General features: G+C 44.9%; 1 protein-coding gene across 13 annotated transcripts in view; it reads left to right on the forward strand.

Annotated features, from left to right (window-relative positions):
- si:ch211-285f17.1 (sickle tail protein homolog) overlaps positions 1-15,999 on the forward strand; it is a 114,436-nt gene that overhangs the window by 48,294 nt on the left and 50,143 nt on the right. For 11 of the 13 annotated variants that reach the window (XM_056433501.1, XM_056433500.1, XM_056433495.1 and 8 more), the window contains exon 2: positions 13,180-13,466. In XM_056433501.1, coding sequence (XP_056289476.1) covers positions 13,180-13,466 — 287 coding nt within the window. Of the gene's footprint in view, positions 1-11,793; positions 11,850-13,179; positions 13,467-15,999 lie in introns of those variants that run through there. The other 2 variants (XM_056433502.1, XM_056433503.1) reach the window with 2 other exon arrangements.

A 15,999-nucleotide genomic window follows, 5' to 3' on the forward strand; every position in this document is an offset into this window, starting at 1 on the left:
TATCATCAGGAGGAATGTGCTCTATGTGGTTTGTTCACATATTAAGATATCAATTCATATTACCCTCAGCTGAATCTTCCTGTGAGTTTAGCCAAAAGCTCCTCCGTGTCTGCTCAGGCGGACAGATTCCAGCCATGGTTGAGGAGGCATTTTATTATTAGACTCAGACACATCCCATTTGGTCTCTCAGTCATTCTTAGACAGTTTGATGGAGCACTCGAGAGAATGACTTCATTACAGTCACTATCTCAATCTGAATTTACTGGGACTGCATCCATAATGCATGTCTTACTTGGTATCAGCGGGCCCCAATTGGAGGACTATTAGTCGACTAATAACTCTAAAAGCTTCTCACGGGTTTCTTTGCAGATGTGCAGCTTGGCCTATGTGCAACAATAAAAAGTGGGGTTCCAACTAAGGACTGCTTTTTTGACAACTTAAGTATTCCTTTTACATTATTCTAATACTTGTATAGACGATGTCAGAAGTTGTGACAAATGCCCATCAAAAGGTAGCCGGCCACTTGGGGGCAGCATAGCAAGGTGTAAACACAACACTGACATTGATTTAGTGAAGGGTTCAGCAGACTGTTATCTGCATGCACATCCAGAAGACACAGTTTGATTGGCCATCTGATAAGTGTCAGTCCAATATTCATTTGCTGTTATCTTTTATGTCCACCAACTACCCGCCTCTTTAGCACAGAAGGCTTGTCGGAGCATTTCTTACTGAAAGAAGCCGCTTCCTGTTGCCCCTGGAGACCGCGTTGACGAGAGCAGTGAGACTGAACCAAACAGTGACGCTCGGGGGAGTCAAGTGATTACTCTCTGTACATCCGTCACGTCACAGCATGGGACTCCTTTCACACGGCTCATATCATTTCATTCATTCTCCACATAAAATAGCTACTGAAATATTATTTGTGAATTTTGACAGTAGTACTCTTGAAAGGAAAAAAGGACATTTGCCTTATCTACCACAGACCACTTGGAACCAAATGGCTGTTTTTATTCTGTAAACCTCCTGTGTGTTACATACTTTATTATTATCTCCATGACCAACATGTGAAATTATTGTTTCTGCTGTATTGGGCTTCATTTTTGTGTGTGTGATTTTGTACGAACTAAGAATGCAGGGGACTCTCTGCGCTGCGTTTTTTCTTCAGAAAACACCCGGTACTTTCTCTTTAGATTATCAACCGGTACAGTTTCTATGGAGCAGCTGCATATTTCACACTCGATGGCAGCATTTAGTTTGAGTGTCAGCTCTCTGATTTCCAGCTCCGCTCAAAAGTTTTTCCTCTCACCAGAATTGTGTCTCCACGATAGGAAAGAGGTAGAAGAAACGTCCCCTTCTAAAGGAACAGCGTTGCAGCTGGAGGTCGACAGAATGGGTTTGCAACATCTAAAGTATCATTTCCACGGGGGTTATGTGTTACACAGCATGTCCCAGTAAGCTGGATTCTGTGCCGCTTTGATCAGGGTAGAGTCCCCTTGCTAATCCGCTTGAGCTCTGTTTGCCCAGGACACACACACACACACACACACACACACTCAGTCACTCACAAATTGTGATTAAAAAACAGATGTGAGAGCCTAGTCAAAAGATGAAATGGTCTGAATGAATCAAAGAGGAACAAACTGACATAACACTTAGATGTTGGACTATACACTTTATGGTTAAAGATGGCTGTGTGTGAGTTATATATTGTAGCATCTCTGTCTTGTAGTTGTTTGTATCTAAGTCTCCAGAATAATGCTTGTGCTCTGTAACCAGAACAGTTATAACGAACCTAATGACGTCAGGCCCACACGGTCTTTAGTCACACCTCTGATCTCTGATCCATATTTTAATTACAACTGCAGGACACCGTCAGGATTAGGAAATGTAAATGCTCTCCCCTCCTGTCAATCCTCCTTGTCTTTTTATTCGGAGCCATTTTAGAGGTCTTATTTGCTCGGGGCTTAACTGTAAACTCTATGCCCTGTACCGGAGCGCTAAACAGGTGCAACGGGATTTGTATCTGGTTGCAGCTGATGAGCGGGGAAAGGGCATCATGAAAAGATGAAAACGGATGAGAGGAATGGGAAGGAAGAAACCGGATGAGAGAAGAGAGGAAGGCAGGGGAAGGAAGAAGAGGTGCTAACTTGAGTACCTCCCTGCATTACATCACTGAGATGCTTCAGCACTGATGACATTGTCGGGCAGGGTGGGGGGACTGGCACTGGCTCTGGGCATGATGTCATTAGTAACCAATCAGAAAACCCGAGGCCGATGCAGTCTGGCCAGCTCCTTAGGCTGAAATAGTCGATCTCTGAAAATGTCCTTTCCCTTTCTTAAATAGCAGAGCTTTGTGTCTTGTGCGCTTTGTCCTGCGGTTATTTTTAGACTTGTGTGTTAAAACAAATATTTTTCAGACCAGTTCCTGCCTCTGCAACAGAGCAAATTGTATAAGCATAGCTGGCTCTCTCAAAGAGGACACAGCCATGTAAATATAGCCCCAAAGGAATTCACATTTAACTAACTTAACAACACTTGAAGGGACTGCTTTGTGCCTGTCCACATGAACAGACCAGTTTCTACTTTACTGTGTTTGTTACTGACCAATCAGTGAAGAGCATCAATTCCAAGCCAGGAAGGTCATGCCACGAGGACATTTTAAATTACCTCTGGCTGTTCACTTTAAGGACTGTAACAGTAGCCTTTTTATCACTCTGCACAGCTAAAGTAAAATATGAAATGTCCTTGGCCACAAGGAGCCTTTAACAGCATGTTCTGTGTTGTCTAAGAAGTAATGAGCGGCTAGACATTCATTAAAGGTGGACAAATAGATGTTAACGGACACACACACACACACACACACACACACACACGCACCACAACATGTGGACAGTTACCAATTTGAACATGCATGTGTTGTTTTAACATGTTTAACATTTATCAGAGTCAGATTCAGAAACATGTATTTGCTACGTGTGTCAGACACACGAAGAAATTGACAATCAAAAACAATCAACAGTCAACATATGAGATCAAATAAATCAAATAGATCTGTTCATGAGGGTCAGTGGAGGTCAGTGGGGGACCCGGGCTCTATCTTTCTGTGGCTTCCTGACATTGTCCGGCCCTCATGACTTTCATATATTTCTTATTTACATCCAACAAACACAGAGCAACACTTGCGTTCATTTGAGGGTCTTCTACCAACTCTTGTGTGAAATATTTGTCCCCTTTAGCGGCTAAATGGTTCATTATGTTCACTCACTAATTGTACCTGGTGCTGGTGTGGTACAGATGCCACCTGCATCTAGAAACAAGGCTGATGAGAATCTAAAAAGTACAGTCGAGTGTCAAGACAATAAGATGAACGCCGCTGAAGGGAACTGGAGAGGTGTCTCTGAAGTCCTTTAACATGTAGTCGTTTGATCCATTGTAACTACAAATAAATGGATAAGAGCAGCTTTAAAGTTGTGACTTTAGTTGACTTCCGATGCCAACTTTTCCTGTTGCGTCACTTTTTATGCGTCGGGCCTTTAAATGAGCCTGCTGAGCTGCAGGGAGGACGGGTTGATTACAGTACAGAGGCCAATAACACGAGGAGGCCGAATGATGCCAGGTAACTATTTCATGTGCACGGAGTAAAATCAATCACTGGAATTGTGCAGTGAGACTTGTGCCCACACACTCCTCTGCCAACCATTCAGCCGTGACCTGGCGGTGCATTACGGCCCCACAGTGATGAAACTATTAAACTTCGCAGGCACTCACTTTTTCTCCTCCTCTCACGTGGGACAGTTGCTGCAACCACACGATAATAAAGCTTGTGTTGCATCCTTCCCATCCAAGGCATCTCGTGATTCAACTAAGTTGTATGCTCTGCTTGAAAATATATTTTAAGTGACTACAGTTCTCAAACATTCTCATTTTTGTACACAGCGTTGCGTAGTGTGTGTGTGGGGGGGGGGGGGAGGGTAATGATGCACTTAACCTACACCATTTCAGTGTATGCATGCATTTGAATATTTTTTTAATCTGGCCACATTTACAAACCTTTCAGCCCCCTCTGCTGCACAGAGCCTCAAGCTTGGAAGCGGTCCACCCACTGACCCACACATGCGCACACATCCCACCCTGGGACACAGGGCCTGAGACGCACAGACGGCACACAGCAGGTTTCACAGATAAAGACCGGGACAGAGGCACTAGTGTTCCCAGGGTTCTCAGAGTGGCTCCCCCTGAACGGGGGCCTATTTCACATCCCTCCACCACCTGCATCACTTATCAGCTCCAGCAGCACTCGCCGCTCCAAAGCAGGACATCATGGAGCCACTCAGTTTCATCAGCTCTCTGACGCACACCGTCGGAGACGCGTGGCCAGGGCAACATAAGCGGAGCAGTGTAGTTTGTAGGTGTTTTGAGCTGTACATCGTTATAATACACATGCATCCTCAATCTGAATGTCATACAGTGAATTTTAGCGGATAAAAAAAAAAAAAATTCATTTATTCAGAGTTTCCTGAGCTGTTGGGTAGCGATACGCTTTAAGTTTACGTTAGTTATGCTGCGCGAGCATGCAGAGGAAACAGGAGAGAAGAAGATAGACAGTGCAGGGGGGCGGGGGGGGGGGGGGTAGAGAAACACATCATTGACTGGCTGGCCAAGTCCAGGACCTAAGCTGCTTATCACGATGAAGAGAGTCACTTGCAGCGCAATCACTTTTTTACCAAACTTGTGAGAGAGCAGGCATATTGAAGGGCTTAAGCAGGCTCAACGCGTAGTTCACTCGCTGCAGCAAAAGGGACCAAAATTGTATAAATTAGCTGAGGACTTTGCTGGGAAATCTCTAGTGCCTCTTCATAGACGTCGGTCTTATACAATCTAATTATCACCAGATAAGAAGAACAGGTGCCTCCCTCTGTGTTTTAGGCAAACCATACTTTTAATTTACTGGAGGCCCACAATGTGCTCGTGTGAGCTTTTGTATATGTGTTGATATCGCAAGTGCGTTTCCGCTGTGTGCACTTGTTTTGAATTTGTTGACAGAGAGAACGTGCCAAAATAGATAGGAGATATCTTATCAACAAGCACACAGTTTGAGAGAGGCCTGGTAGTTCGACTGGTTCTCACTGCATGCAGTTTACCTGTTGCAGAACACCGTATAGGCAGATCACATGACCACAGTCCCATGCAGATACAGGCTTAAAGGATCAATCTTCCACAAAATAAATAGCATAAAAAGTCTGTTGATATTTTGTTATCCACAACAGCCCTGCATGAATATTATAATGATGAGTTTTTGTGTTGAGGTGTTTATTCAGCTTTACATACAAACTGGAGGCGGTATTGTGTGGTGGTCTTAAATTGCATAGTGTGTTACAGAGTGTCAATATTACATTTTAAGATTTTAATTCTATTATTCCGGGTCGAGTAAATGTAATCTAACAACTGCCATGGCAGTCACTCGCCTTGCGCAACATATATTGGTGTTGAAACTCAAATACGGAATTGGCACTAGGATGAAAATATGAAAATGATACCCAGCCCTAGTCACACTTGGCAGGCTGTTAACCAGATGAGTCACTCCCACCGGGGACTTGGTGTGATTAAATTACCTGCAATGAAATAGTTTCTAGCCCAGTGCACTCGTCATCCAGAGAGAGCGTTCAGGGCGGATCTCCTCTTGGTCCTCGGGAAGTGAATCAGAAAAAGTTTCTCATAGTCAGTGGAGAAGAGGTAGCACGATGTCCTCTTCCCAGCTGCAACTGGTGCCCCCCCCCCCCCCCCCAGGACGCCAGCAGCCTCGCTGTTGGCCCAGAGACGGTTGTCATGGGAGACCCGCAGACATCCGAGCCGGTGTATTGGTTTACTTACACCTACTCTCGCCACGAGTTAATGAAGTGTACACACTGCTGGGGTTTACTGGCAAACACATGTGCACTTGTGTGCATACACACATCGAGAGACACACTAACAAACACACCGGTTCATTAAGCAGCACTTAGTGATTCTGTTAATAAACGACAAAGGAAATATGCCGGAGTTTACTTCCTTGTGCAAGATTGAGGAGCCACACAAACACACTTTGCTCTTGTATTCTCTTTTACACACACACACGCACACACACACGCACAGACACACACAAATCCCCACCTGATGGTTCCACATCACGCCTGGTGCATCATCAGCAGCACCCCCTGGTGTGATGAAAATGCAGTGCGTCTCAAACATAGAGCAACAACTGGTTTAGAACAGAGGGGGCAATAGCCGGCGGTCTGGTTCAGATTGATCCGGGCCTGGTGTGCGTCAGAGAGGGGGAGAGAGGCACAGCGTCTGTGCTGATGAGTGGAGCTGGCCAATAAACAAAGCTGTTTGTTTGAGTTGTCCTCTGGCTGTCTTAACAGCAAGTATCAGAACTAACAAGCCCGCTCTGCCGATGGCTCCTCTCTCAGCTCCTGTTAGCTTGTTTACGATAGCTGGAGAGAGGGGAAAAAAGAAAGGGAAGGAGGGGTGAGGGAGACAGAGCAACAATATGTATTTGCAGACTTGTAAATAGGGATTTCATCCGATCCAATGAGTGAGTCAAACCATTTTCGAAGTTGTTGTCTCTTCAGTGGGAAAAAGGTGTTCACTTTTCACTTCAGTTCAAGAGCTACGAGTCTTAGGATAAGCAATTCCACTTGGAAGCAAAACTCTATTTGCCGTGCTTCATTGATCCGAGCTACAGTTAAAAGCCCCCCATTGGGAGTCCCCTGTGTGGTACATATCCTTTAGATGTAACCTTTATTTTTCAATGTTAGGCCGTCAAATGCTCTGCAGTTCCAACGCTGCGTGTTTTGATATCGCATCTACTCAGACCGCGCGTCTGGAACTCATATCTGTTGGCGTACTGCCGGTCAGGCTGGCAGCTCTGTCTGTTTATAAGGCTTCACCAGAGCAGAAAGTTTGGACAGGCCTGTGTGTCTGACTACACGCGTACACACATTCTTACTGCTTGTCTCCAAACATACGCACGTGTATCTTAATTGAAAAGTGCATCACAATCAGTGTACGTAGCAGAGAGCTGTGTGTGTCCACAAGTCTGAGCTAAAGCAGATGTTGCAGTGGTCTAAGCCAACAGGGTGTGGACGCACGGTCATTAACAGCTGCAGGGCAGCCGGGAGATGTCTCATTAGGAGGGAAAAAGAGGCGCGGGAAAGATAATGAAGGTGAAGACGAAGAAGAGATCAAAAAAAATTTAAAGCAGGGGGGGGGTGGGGGGGGTCCAGTCATGACTCATTTGCGGAGCAGTCAAGAGTTACAGAACCTCTGCAGGAGAATCTGTATCTTGACTATTTTAGCCACTAATGAGATTTAATTTGTCAATTTCATATGTGTAATTCATGTGTGGTGCTTTCTTTCATGATATTTTATTCCTGAGAGGGAGTGGAACTGTTGTGCGTTTTAATGGGGAGGACAGCCAGTGAGCAGATAGTTTAGAAACGATGGTATCTGTTGACTTGTGCTGTCGTTCACAGTGTGACGGAGTCAGTGGGCTACGGGTGAACGCTCTTCGTACACATGCGCATTGTGGACTTCACTCCTGAAACCGCAGGTCACGTAGACACAGAGAGAGGAGAAGGATGTGGTTCAATCACAAAGCACATGTGTGGTGGGAGTGGGCCTTTTTCTTGAGAAGAGCAAGAATTTCTGAATTATTTGAAAACCCATATTGAATTCATTAAGGCCAGTTATGAAAAAACAAGTCCAAATAGCAGCCCGCTGTCCTCCGGGAATCGTGACATTGTGACCTGAAAGTCATATAATCAACCTCCCGAAATCAAAACAAAGTAGCACTGATCCACGGCCTTGTGGAGGGGAGGACTTGGGGGGGTAAAGGTCGCCTCATTCACAATGGCCTCTCTGATTGGTCGATTTCACATGTGGACAATGTTTCTTGGCAGCGAGCCTGAGGAGGAACTACAAATGAAATCCCTCCCACCTAAAGGTTCCTCCTTCACCTTTCTTTTTTTTTAAGAATCACTTTCACACATGTGGTGTGTTTTTCCAATTGTGGGCAAAATTCTCAAGCGTTGACATCCTTGAAATCTGCAGTTTTTTATGACTTGAACATGCAAAGAGTGAAACAGATACCCCGATTGGAAGTGAGATATTTCCTGCTCGTGAGTGCAGTGTTAGTGTGTGTGTGTGTGCGTTTGTGCATATTTGTTGAGAAAAATGTGGCCAGTCTGCATTGCGGGAGCATTTCTGGAACTGTGGTGTCAGTTACCTGCACGGAAAGAGCTTATCTGTCACATCAGCAATCGGTGAAGATATCTGCGTCTCTTTCTGTGCGCTTTGAGGGCGTCACCTCCACAGACTCCCACACTGCTCCTGCAGGGTCAGTGTGCAGCGCTGACTGTGGGCGGAAGAGAGTCATGAGATAAGTGAAGGGCACGGAATCAGGTGGTCCGACAGGAAGGACAACCGATGGGACAACAAAGGATCTTTAGGCACAAGATGCGGAGCAGTGGGGAAATATGTCGACAGTTTTTAGCAGTTTCAGGAGCCATAAATCCTGTTAGAAAACAAATGAATGAAATTAGACTATTTCACTTTGCTAACTAATTTACTTCAAGATGTTTTTTTACACACACAATCGTTCCCTGTTTTATTTTAAGACGTTGTGATTAGAAAACAATAGCGCGGCTGTACAAAGAGAATGAGCTAAATGCTATTATTTGCCTGCTAACATGCGGTTATTTAGATTTGAAAAAACTTACATCATTATATAATCAGGGACTCTGAATATTTTAACAACTGAATGAAAAGATTAAAATCAGCAAGTGATATTTTTGTTCCCACCATTACAATTCATCATGTCGTTGTCAAGAATTTATTCATGGCGATGCAAAAGGAAAAGTCCCGCGATATTTGTGAAGGTATTTCTGTCTGGACCAAAGCGATGGACCGACCGGTATGGATAGAAACCTTTTTAATGAGCCATTATTATTTCCTTCCACTGGCAGTGTTTTTCAAACAATATTTAAAGTCTCAGTCCAAATCACGCTAAACTGGTCATTATTTCCGTGTATTGAATTGTATGAAGCAAATGTATTATGATCACATTTAAATAAGAGGATTTTTGTACACAGGGCTCGGTTGAATGGATCATGTGATATCCCGATAACTTCTCCATAATAAAAATACTGTCTGGGCCCCAGTGGACCAGCGTTGTTATGTGTATCACTATTCATGGCTTCCGGGTAGCGCTATGCGACCGCTGCTTTTATTACACACAACAGGGCTTTGTATCTAACTGCATAGTTATGGGACAGTAATAGTAGGGGCGAGTGGGAGTGCGCACAGGGATACATTCCTCCATAAATAAGTGACAACCAGAAAGTAAGTGCAAACAGGAGGAGGCCCCACTCCTCATCAGACCCGGGTGCTCCTGGGCCAGTGGTTCATGTTGTCGTTCCACTGAGAGGAACGCCATTTATTCCGCACTGGCAGCTGTCAAAGAGAGAGCGACGTCCTGAAGCTGTTGGACCGAGACACAATTCACTTTTGTAGTTTTGAAGTTACATTCTTTCGGGGGTAAAAGTGCATCGAGGCATGTTAAGACGACAGGGTGTAATTTCTCGTTTGGAAGCGCTGCTTTACTTACGGCCGAGGGCCGGCTGAATGCTGACCTCTTGGTCGGTTGTGATGTGTGTGTGTGTGTTGTCAGGACAGAAACACGGACACTAACCGCTCTGGCTGCCGTGGATGTGATGAAAAGAACTTCAGTTGCATTTCTTTAGAAGTCTTTCACATTTCAGACCATGTTTGACACTATGAGTCAACTTATGTCATGTAAATGTAAGCTAGAGGATAGTTGTTATTGAAAAAGCTAGTTTAAAGTTTTTTTATTTACCTATAAAACATTGTTATTGTATGCTGGGGGCTCATTTTGTTGTTGTATTCTCGTCATTACATACTAAAGGTGTTTTCAAAGAACCTGCAATGTGTTTCATAAAGATTCAGCTGAAGTTGGAGGTAAAGTAACTTTCTGGGTTCTATTTTACTGCTTTTACCAATTACACTGGAGAAATCTATAAGAAAAGGATGCAAGACCGTTTTTACTGCGCCACAGCCGTCGCTCTATCCATCTGCTCATAAAGCCCTTGCTGAACATGTTGAAGCCTGCTCTCTGGCCGGAGGAATGTACTAACATATGCAGAAGAAGGTGGATTGAGGTGAAGTTTGTGCAACAACAACAAAAAGGAAATTACATTTCCTCACACAAAACAACTCTCGCAAGTGAATGGGCATTGCAGACAGCGATGTAAAGAGTGTTCGCATAGCATGGCGCTAACTCAATGCTGCAGTATAATGACATGATCCCTGCCTATTGGCCTGTTGACTGTCTGCCTATAGTGGCGGAGAGCCTGAGCGGGTGAGACGAGACAGTGGGTGGAGGCAGACTTGTCTCCATATGTTAGACATCATCCGTCAGCTGCAGCATTGTGTTTGTTCGCACGCTCACCCCACCACTTTCAATTACATGGCCCACGAACTAGGCCATTGATCCCCTCACGTTTTCCTCTTAAGGTATGCCAATATGCGCCTTGCACATTTAGAGCAGGTCATTTAAATCAGCTGCTGTGAAGAAATGATCTCATGCAGCGTCACAGCCCTTCCCCAACCTGTCCTCATTTTACATAACCCTTGTGTCGCCTTCGGGTCAATTTGACCCGATTCAATGTTTAATGTCGGTGTTCTTTCGGGAGTCAACAAACAAACATAAAGTACCTCACACTTAAACTTGGAAAACAATATTAATTCTAATAATTTTCTGGAGATTTTAATAGCTGGGGTCATATTGACCTCAAGGGTAACATATGTTAGTAAATATAAAGGTAACAGGAGGGTTAAACACAATAAATATATATATCGGCTCCAGGCGTTTATGTGCTGGCATGTTTGCACAATATACCAAGTCGTCGAGCACGTTTGCTGACTGTTAGGCAAATAGGACAGTGATGCTTTTAATGAACCCCAGAGAAGCCACATACACAAGCACTGGTGTCTCCTGTGAGGTTCCTAATTGGAAACAACACCGCCTGCAGGACGGTTAAATGTCTTAGATAGTCGTGTTGATACGATAACTCCATCTCATATGAGCTGGCTGCCATGCACTGTGAGCATTTTGGATGTGGCTCAGAAGTAGGTTATGACACATTTGGATGCATGCTTGTGTCTGGTGGGCCCCTCTGTGGGGATTGAGAGTTTAAACAAGAGACAGCTTGCAAACAATGACCTAATAAAGAATAAACTGTGGTTATATATATATGTGTGTGTGTGTGTGTGTGTGTGTGTGTGTGTGTGTGTGTGTGTGTGTGTGTGTGTGTGTGTGTGTGTGTGTGTGTGTGTGTGTGTGTGTGTGTGTGTGTGTATGTGTGTTAGACAGTTTGACCGACACTTGTTAGTCTCAGAGTCTAGTTGAAAGACGAGATGACGTGTTTGTTGTCTATCTCCTTTTGCAATGCTCTTTATACTCTCTGTCTCTCTCTCTCGGACACATTCACATTCAGCCTATGACCACTCCGTGGCAGAAGAAGCGCGTTTAGCCTGAGGGCGAGGGGCTAGTCGCTCTGGGTCCTGGAATGCAGTTGACTTTCTAAATCCCCACCAGTCTATCCTGGGGCTGTGGGGCAGGGCCTATCTCAAGCCCCCTTTTTCCACTTGAGCTCCGACTGGAATCTCTAAGCGAGCCGTTCGCTGATTCCCCGAGTCTCACTCCTTCACCGTCGCTGTGTGTGTTGGACCCCAAAGTGCAATGGAAGAGGAAATAGCAGTCGAAGACAAAGATTGTTCACTTGGGGAAGGTAATGAGCTTTCTGACATGCCACCCGCAAATTAATTCTGATCCTTTCGAGGTTTGAGTCTGTTCTGTCTGCTGAGTGTAATTTGGTTAGCAGTGGGGAAACTGTTTGGGAGTTAAAAATAGGATTGGAAGAACATGAGATGACTGCAGCTCTGAACTTCAGAGGCGCGGGGGTTTGGGCTGATGGTGCTGGTGACTTTGAGTATTTCTCAAAAAATGTGGCCGGATTTGATGTTAACTGTAACAAGGTATTTTTTCTGCATAAGATCTGCAGGTGAAAACTGTAGATTACGTGACCTCCCTCTCAGTCCCAACATGTCTTTGACAAGCACAAAGCATGCTTTCATCCCTCAGAAATGAAAATAAAAGCCATATTAAACAACCCGCAATAGTGGAAAATGACTTGACATGTTCAACTGTTGAGGAGCTGAACTCAATAAGAGGTCCTTTATGTGCTGTCATTATCCTCTGAAAGGTACATATTACAGCTCTACCTGCCTCTCCTCTCCTCTCTTGCAGAATCGCACAGGAAATATGTCAGATTGATGGATTATTTATCTATTCCCCGGGCACTGACTGATTTAACAAGATAACAGAGTGCAACGATGTTTTTGTGCCAAAAGAGGTTGTATTTACTCTGCCCTAAAATCATATTCTTTTGTTGAAGAAAGTATTTGTGTGTGATAAAATGGGACAACTCGCCTATTGCAGTTTAAGTATGGCCCAAGCCTTAAAAAAGTAACATTAAAATGACATCCTTTAAGTACGTTTATTGTATTAAGCAGTTTTGCAAATTTTTACTTTTTTCCAAGGCTCTGGATGCATAAACAGATGCTCTGGATATCATTTCCAAGTCTTTCCATTTGTGTTCTTACTTGAACGGATATCCTTGTCTATTATATTAAGGAAGGAAGCCTGCAAATCTGCTTCAATGCGGCGTTTTCATCCCCAATTTTCTGTCTGTCAGATTAAATTGTGGATTTAATACCGATGTAAAACAACATGACTATATAATTTACCGGGTCAACGGCATATGTTTATTTTGCCGTTGCTTCTGGAGAGAATATTAACATCATTGTGCATATGGATTCTGTTAGTTTCATCTCTTCTTTACTTTCTCGAATGGAGTGCGGTATAGTAAAAGAGCAGAGCTCAAAATCTGAGTTATCTGCACTTTGTTCCAGATTTAGTTCTCAGATGGTTGAATTTGCCCTGATGTGCCCTCTTCGTGACCTATGGAATGACACACACACAAACAACTCACACATACTCGCTGTCAAAACATCAGCACAGCACATTTGTGTTGACCCCTTGCCTCTCTGTCCCCTCAGAACAAAGCAAGAGCAACCTGAAGGTAACCTCCTCGGAGGACGCCCAGCACGTAAGCCGCAGACAGGCCTCCCCAAATGGGACGGCCCCTTCCAAAGGGGACGCCAAAGGCAGCCGCACTGTCCCTCGGAGGCACACATTAGGGGGAGCCCGCGGCTCTCGAGAGATCCTGGCGATGCAGCCGCCGGACATGGACAAGAAGAGGGAGGCCTTCCTGGAGCATCTGAAGCAGAAATACCCCCATCATGCCTCAGCGATCATGGGCCACCAGGAAAGGCTGCGAGAGCAGGTCAGTGCGGTTGAGAGAGGAATCGGGTGTGCACTGTCGTCGTTTGTCTTAGTTTAAATATAAAAAAATGTATGAAGCGATAAAGTGTCGCGTGAAAGATGTCACACATAGTGACAAACCCACAGAGCTCGCCCTGAGCTTGTAAGGAGCGTTTTAGCATCTTTCAGGGTGTTGTTTTTGTTTTTTTGGCCTGCAAACTCCATCCACCTTGTTTCTAGATGGAAGCTGTTGTTCGTGTAAAATGTCTAAGAATTGTTTATTCTTTGACGTCCGTAGAATACCTGTCCGTACAATATAATCTTTCATGATATGTCTCCTTTAATGTATTTAATTTGCCAATTTAATACCCACTGCAGCAGCTATATTTACCATCATTTCATATTATTGATCAATATAATCTGACACAAAAGTATCCTACATCTGCCAATTCAAATGCGACACAAATAACTCCAATACATAGGCAACTTTTTTCCCCAGAGAATTAGAAGAGTAGATAGCACTCTCAAGTGTGTATGCTAACTATGGAGCTGGTGCTGGTGGTGTTGGCTTATCTTCAAAGGAATCGTCCACAGATCTCCCGGTACGATGGCACATCGTTGTTTATAAAGCGCAGTTTGTATCCAGATTAGACAAACAAGGTACTAATTGATGAGGGAGCTTTGGAGGAACTGGCCCATGGATTTTGTTACTACCCTAATGGACAAAGCCAAGATGCTGCTGGGTCCAGCTTCATGTTTACTATTCACATATGACAGAGGTATTCATTTTCTTGTCCAACATATTTTCTCATAGACATTGAAGTAATTATTAGAAGTGAGAAACGAGATCGCCGATGGCTGGCAGCACGCATTACAAGATGCATATGGCTGTTTATTACACACTCGTATGTGGACGTCTAATTGCTCTTATATGGTCACAAAAAGGAGGCATTGTTATTTTCCTCTGCAGACTGAGGTAGTTACATTGCAGCAAAACAATTTTCTCCTCTCCCTTTTTGTGCCGCAGGTTAAATGTGAAGTCTATCCGATAAATCTGCCTGTCACGTTTCCCTCCCACAGCTGCTGTGAAACCGCAATGTGCTGTTTTTTTGTGAAGGAGTCGAAAAACACGTGAAGAGTTTGAATTGTCCGCACGCTCTTCACGCCTATTTTCACATTATTGGATTTGTCCATAGCTTCAGACCGCTTTTCCATTTTCCATTCACTATAGTCGACAGCAGGGCGTATTAAGTATACACGTCTTCGTGTTGTTGCGGAGCATTTACTCATCGCAATTACTTGTCGTCCTTTTGAAGTCGAGGAAGTTGGCGGGGGGAGGGGGCAGCACAGAGAGAGTCACGACCGGGGCATTTGGCTCACCTGGTCATTGTCTGCTTGTTTGCGCCGGGTCAGGGGAGACAAAAGGGAGGGGCAAGCTGGCTTTGTAGCCAAAACAATTGAGGTAATGATGAGATTGGCACTGAGCCACAGGGGAGCTCCAGGCAGTGGTACGAGGCATTGTGCAGGAGGAATTGTGTGTGCTGCTCTCAGACCAGCCCACGCAGCCTATCCACACATGCAAAGTGAACCCTTTTCACCAGGAACTGATCGGGAACTCTTTGCATTTGCATGGGTAATATCAGTCAGCAGGGATGCTGTGTTATGTTATCAACCCAACTGTGTTTTTGTATATATATATATATATATATATGAGAGAGAGAGAGAGAGAGAGGGAGGGAGAGAGAGAGAGAGAGAGAGAGAGAGAGAGAGAGAGAGAGAGAGAGAGAGAGAGAGAGAGAGAGAGAGAGAGAGAGAGAGAGATCCATCAAGTGTCTGTGGAGAAGATGTGCGCATCTAAAGTTGCGCATGGTAATGGAGGGAAGAGTTTGTTGTGAGGTTGAGGTAGTCTGACAGGTAAATTCAGCTCTGAACTGGGGTGGAGTCAGAGTTGCCATAGTGACTCGTGATGTCACTGCTGGAGGGGCTCAGTTTACGTGTAGGTGCCTGCTGGAGCGAGCTGGCTGCGCGAGCGCTGTGCAGCCTGTGTGTGCGCGCGCGCGTGTGTGTGTGTGTGTGTGGGGACGCTGCTCTGCAGAACGGGCGATGGATCTGAAGAATGTCTCGAGGCATGGCTCCGCGGAGGAATAGAAGTAAAGTTTACAGACGGACGGAATAAAAGTGTCTGAGCGACGCCTCCAGCCCGGGCAGAGGCAACACAAGGTAGGAGAGCCGACAGGCGGAAACTTTGCTGTTCTTTTGACGCAGTCCAGCCATTGCGTCCCATTGTGAGTTTCCTACTACCGCACGAACGGATTATTGCGCTCTGAAGCAAAGTGTAGGGAGGCTTAGTGCTGCGGCAAAGTGCACGCCGGCGCGCGTCAGGTGCTGCAAACTTTTCCAAGAAGCAATAGCAGAACTTTTATTTGGACGCACGAGATGTATTAGGAAAGAGAAGAAGAAAGGGGGGGGAAAGGGAAAAGTCTTCAACCGCAACTGATCCCTCCACGTCTCGCGGATGTTTAGCTCGGTGAACGCCGTGAGGTGGTCGGCAGTAA

Source organism: Pseudoliparis swirei, chromosome 16, assembly GCF_029220125.1.
Source record: "Pseudoliparis swirei isolate HS2019 ecotype Mariana Trench chromosome 16, NWPU_hadal_v1, whole genome shotgun sequence".
NCBI lineage: Eukaryota > Metazoa > Chordata > Actinopteri > Perciformes > Liparidae > Pseudoliparis > Pseudoliparis swirei.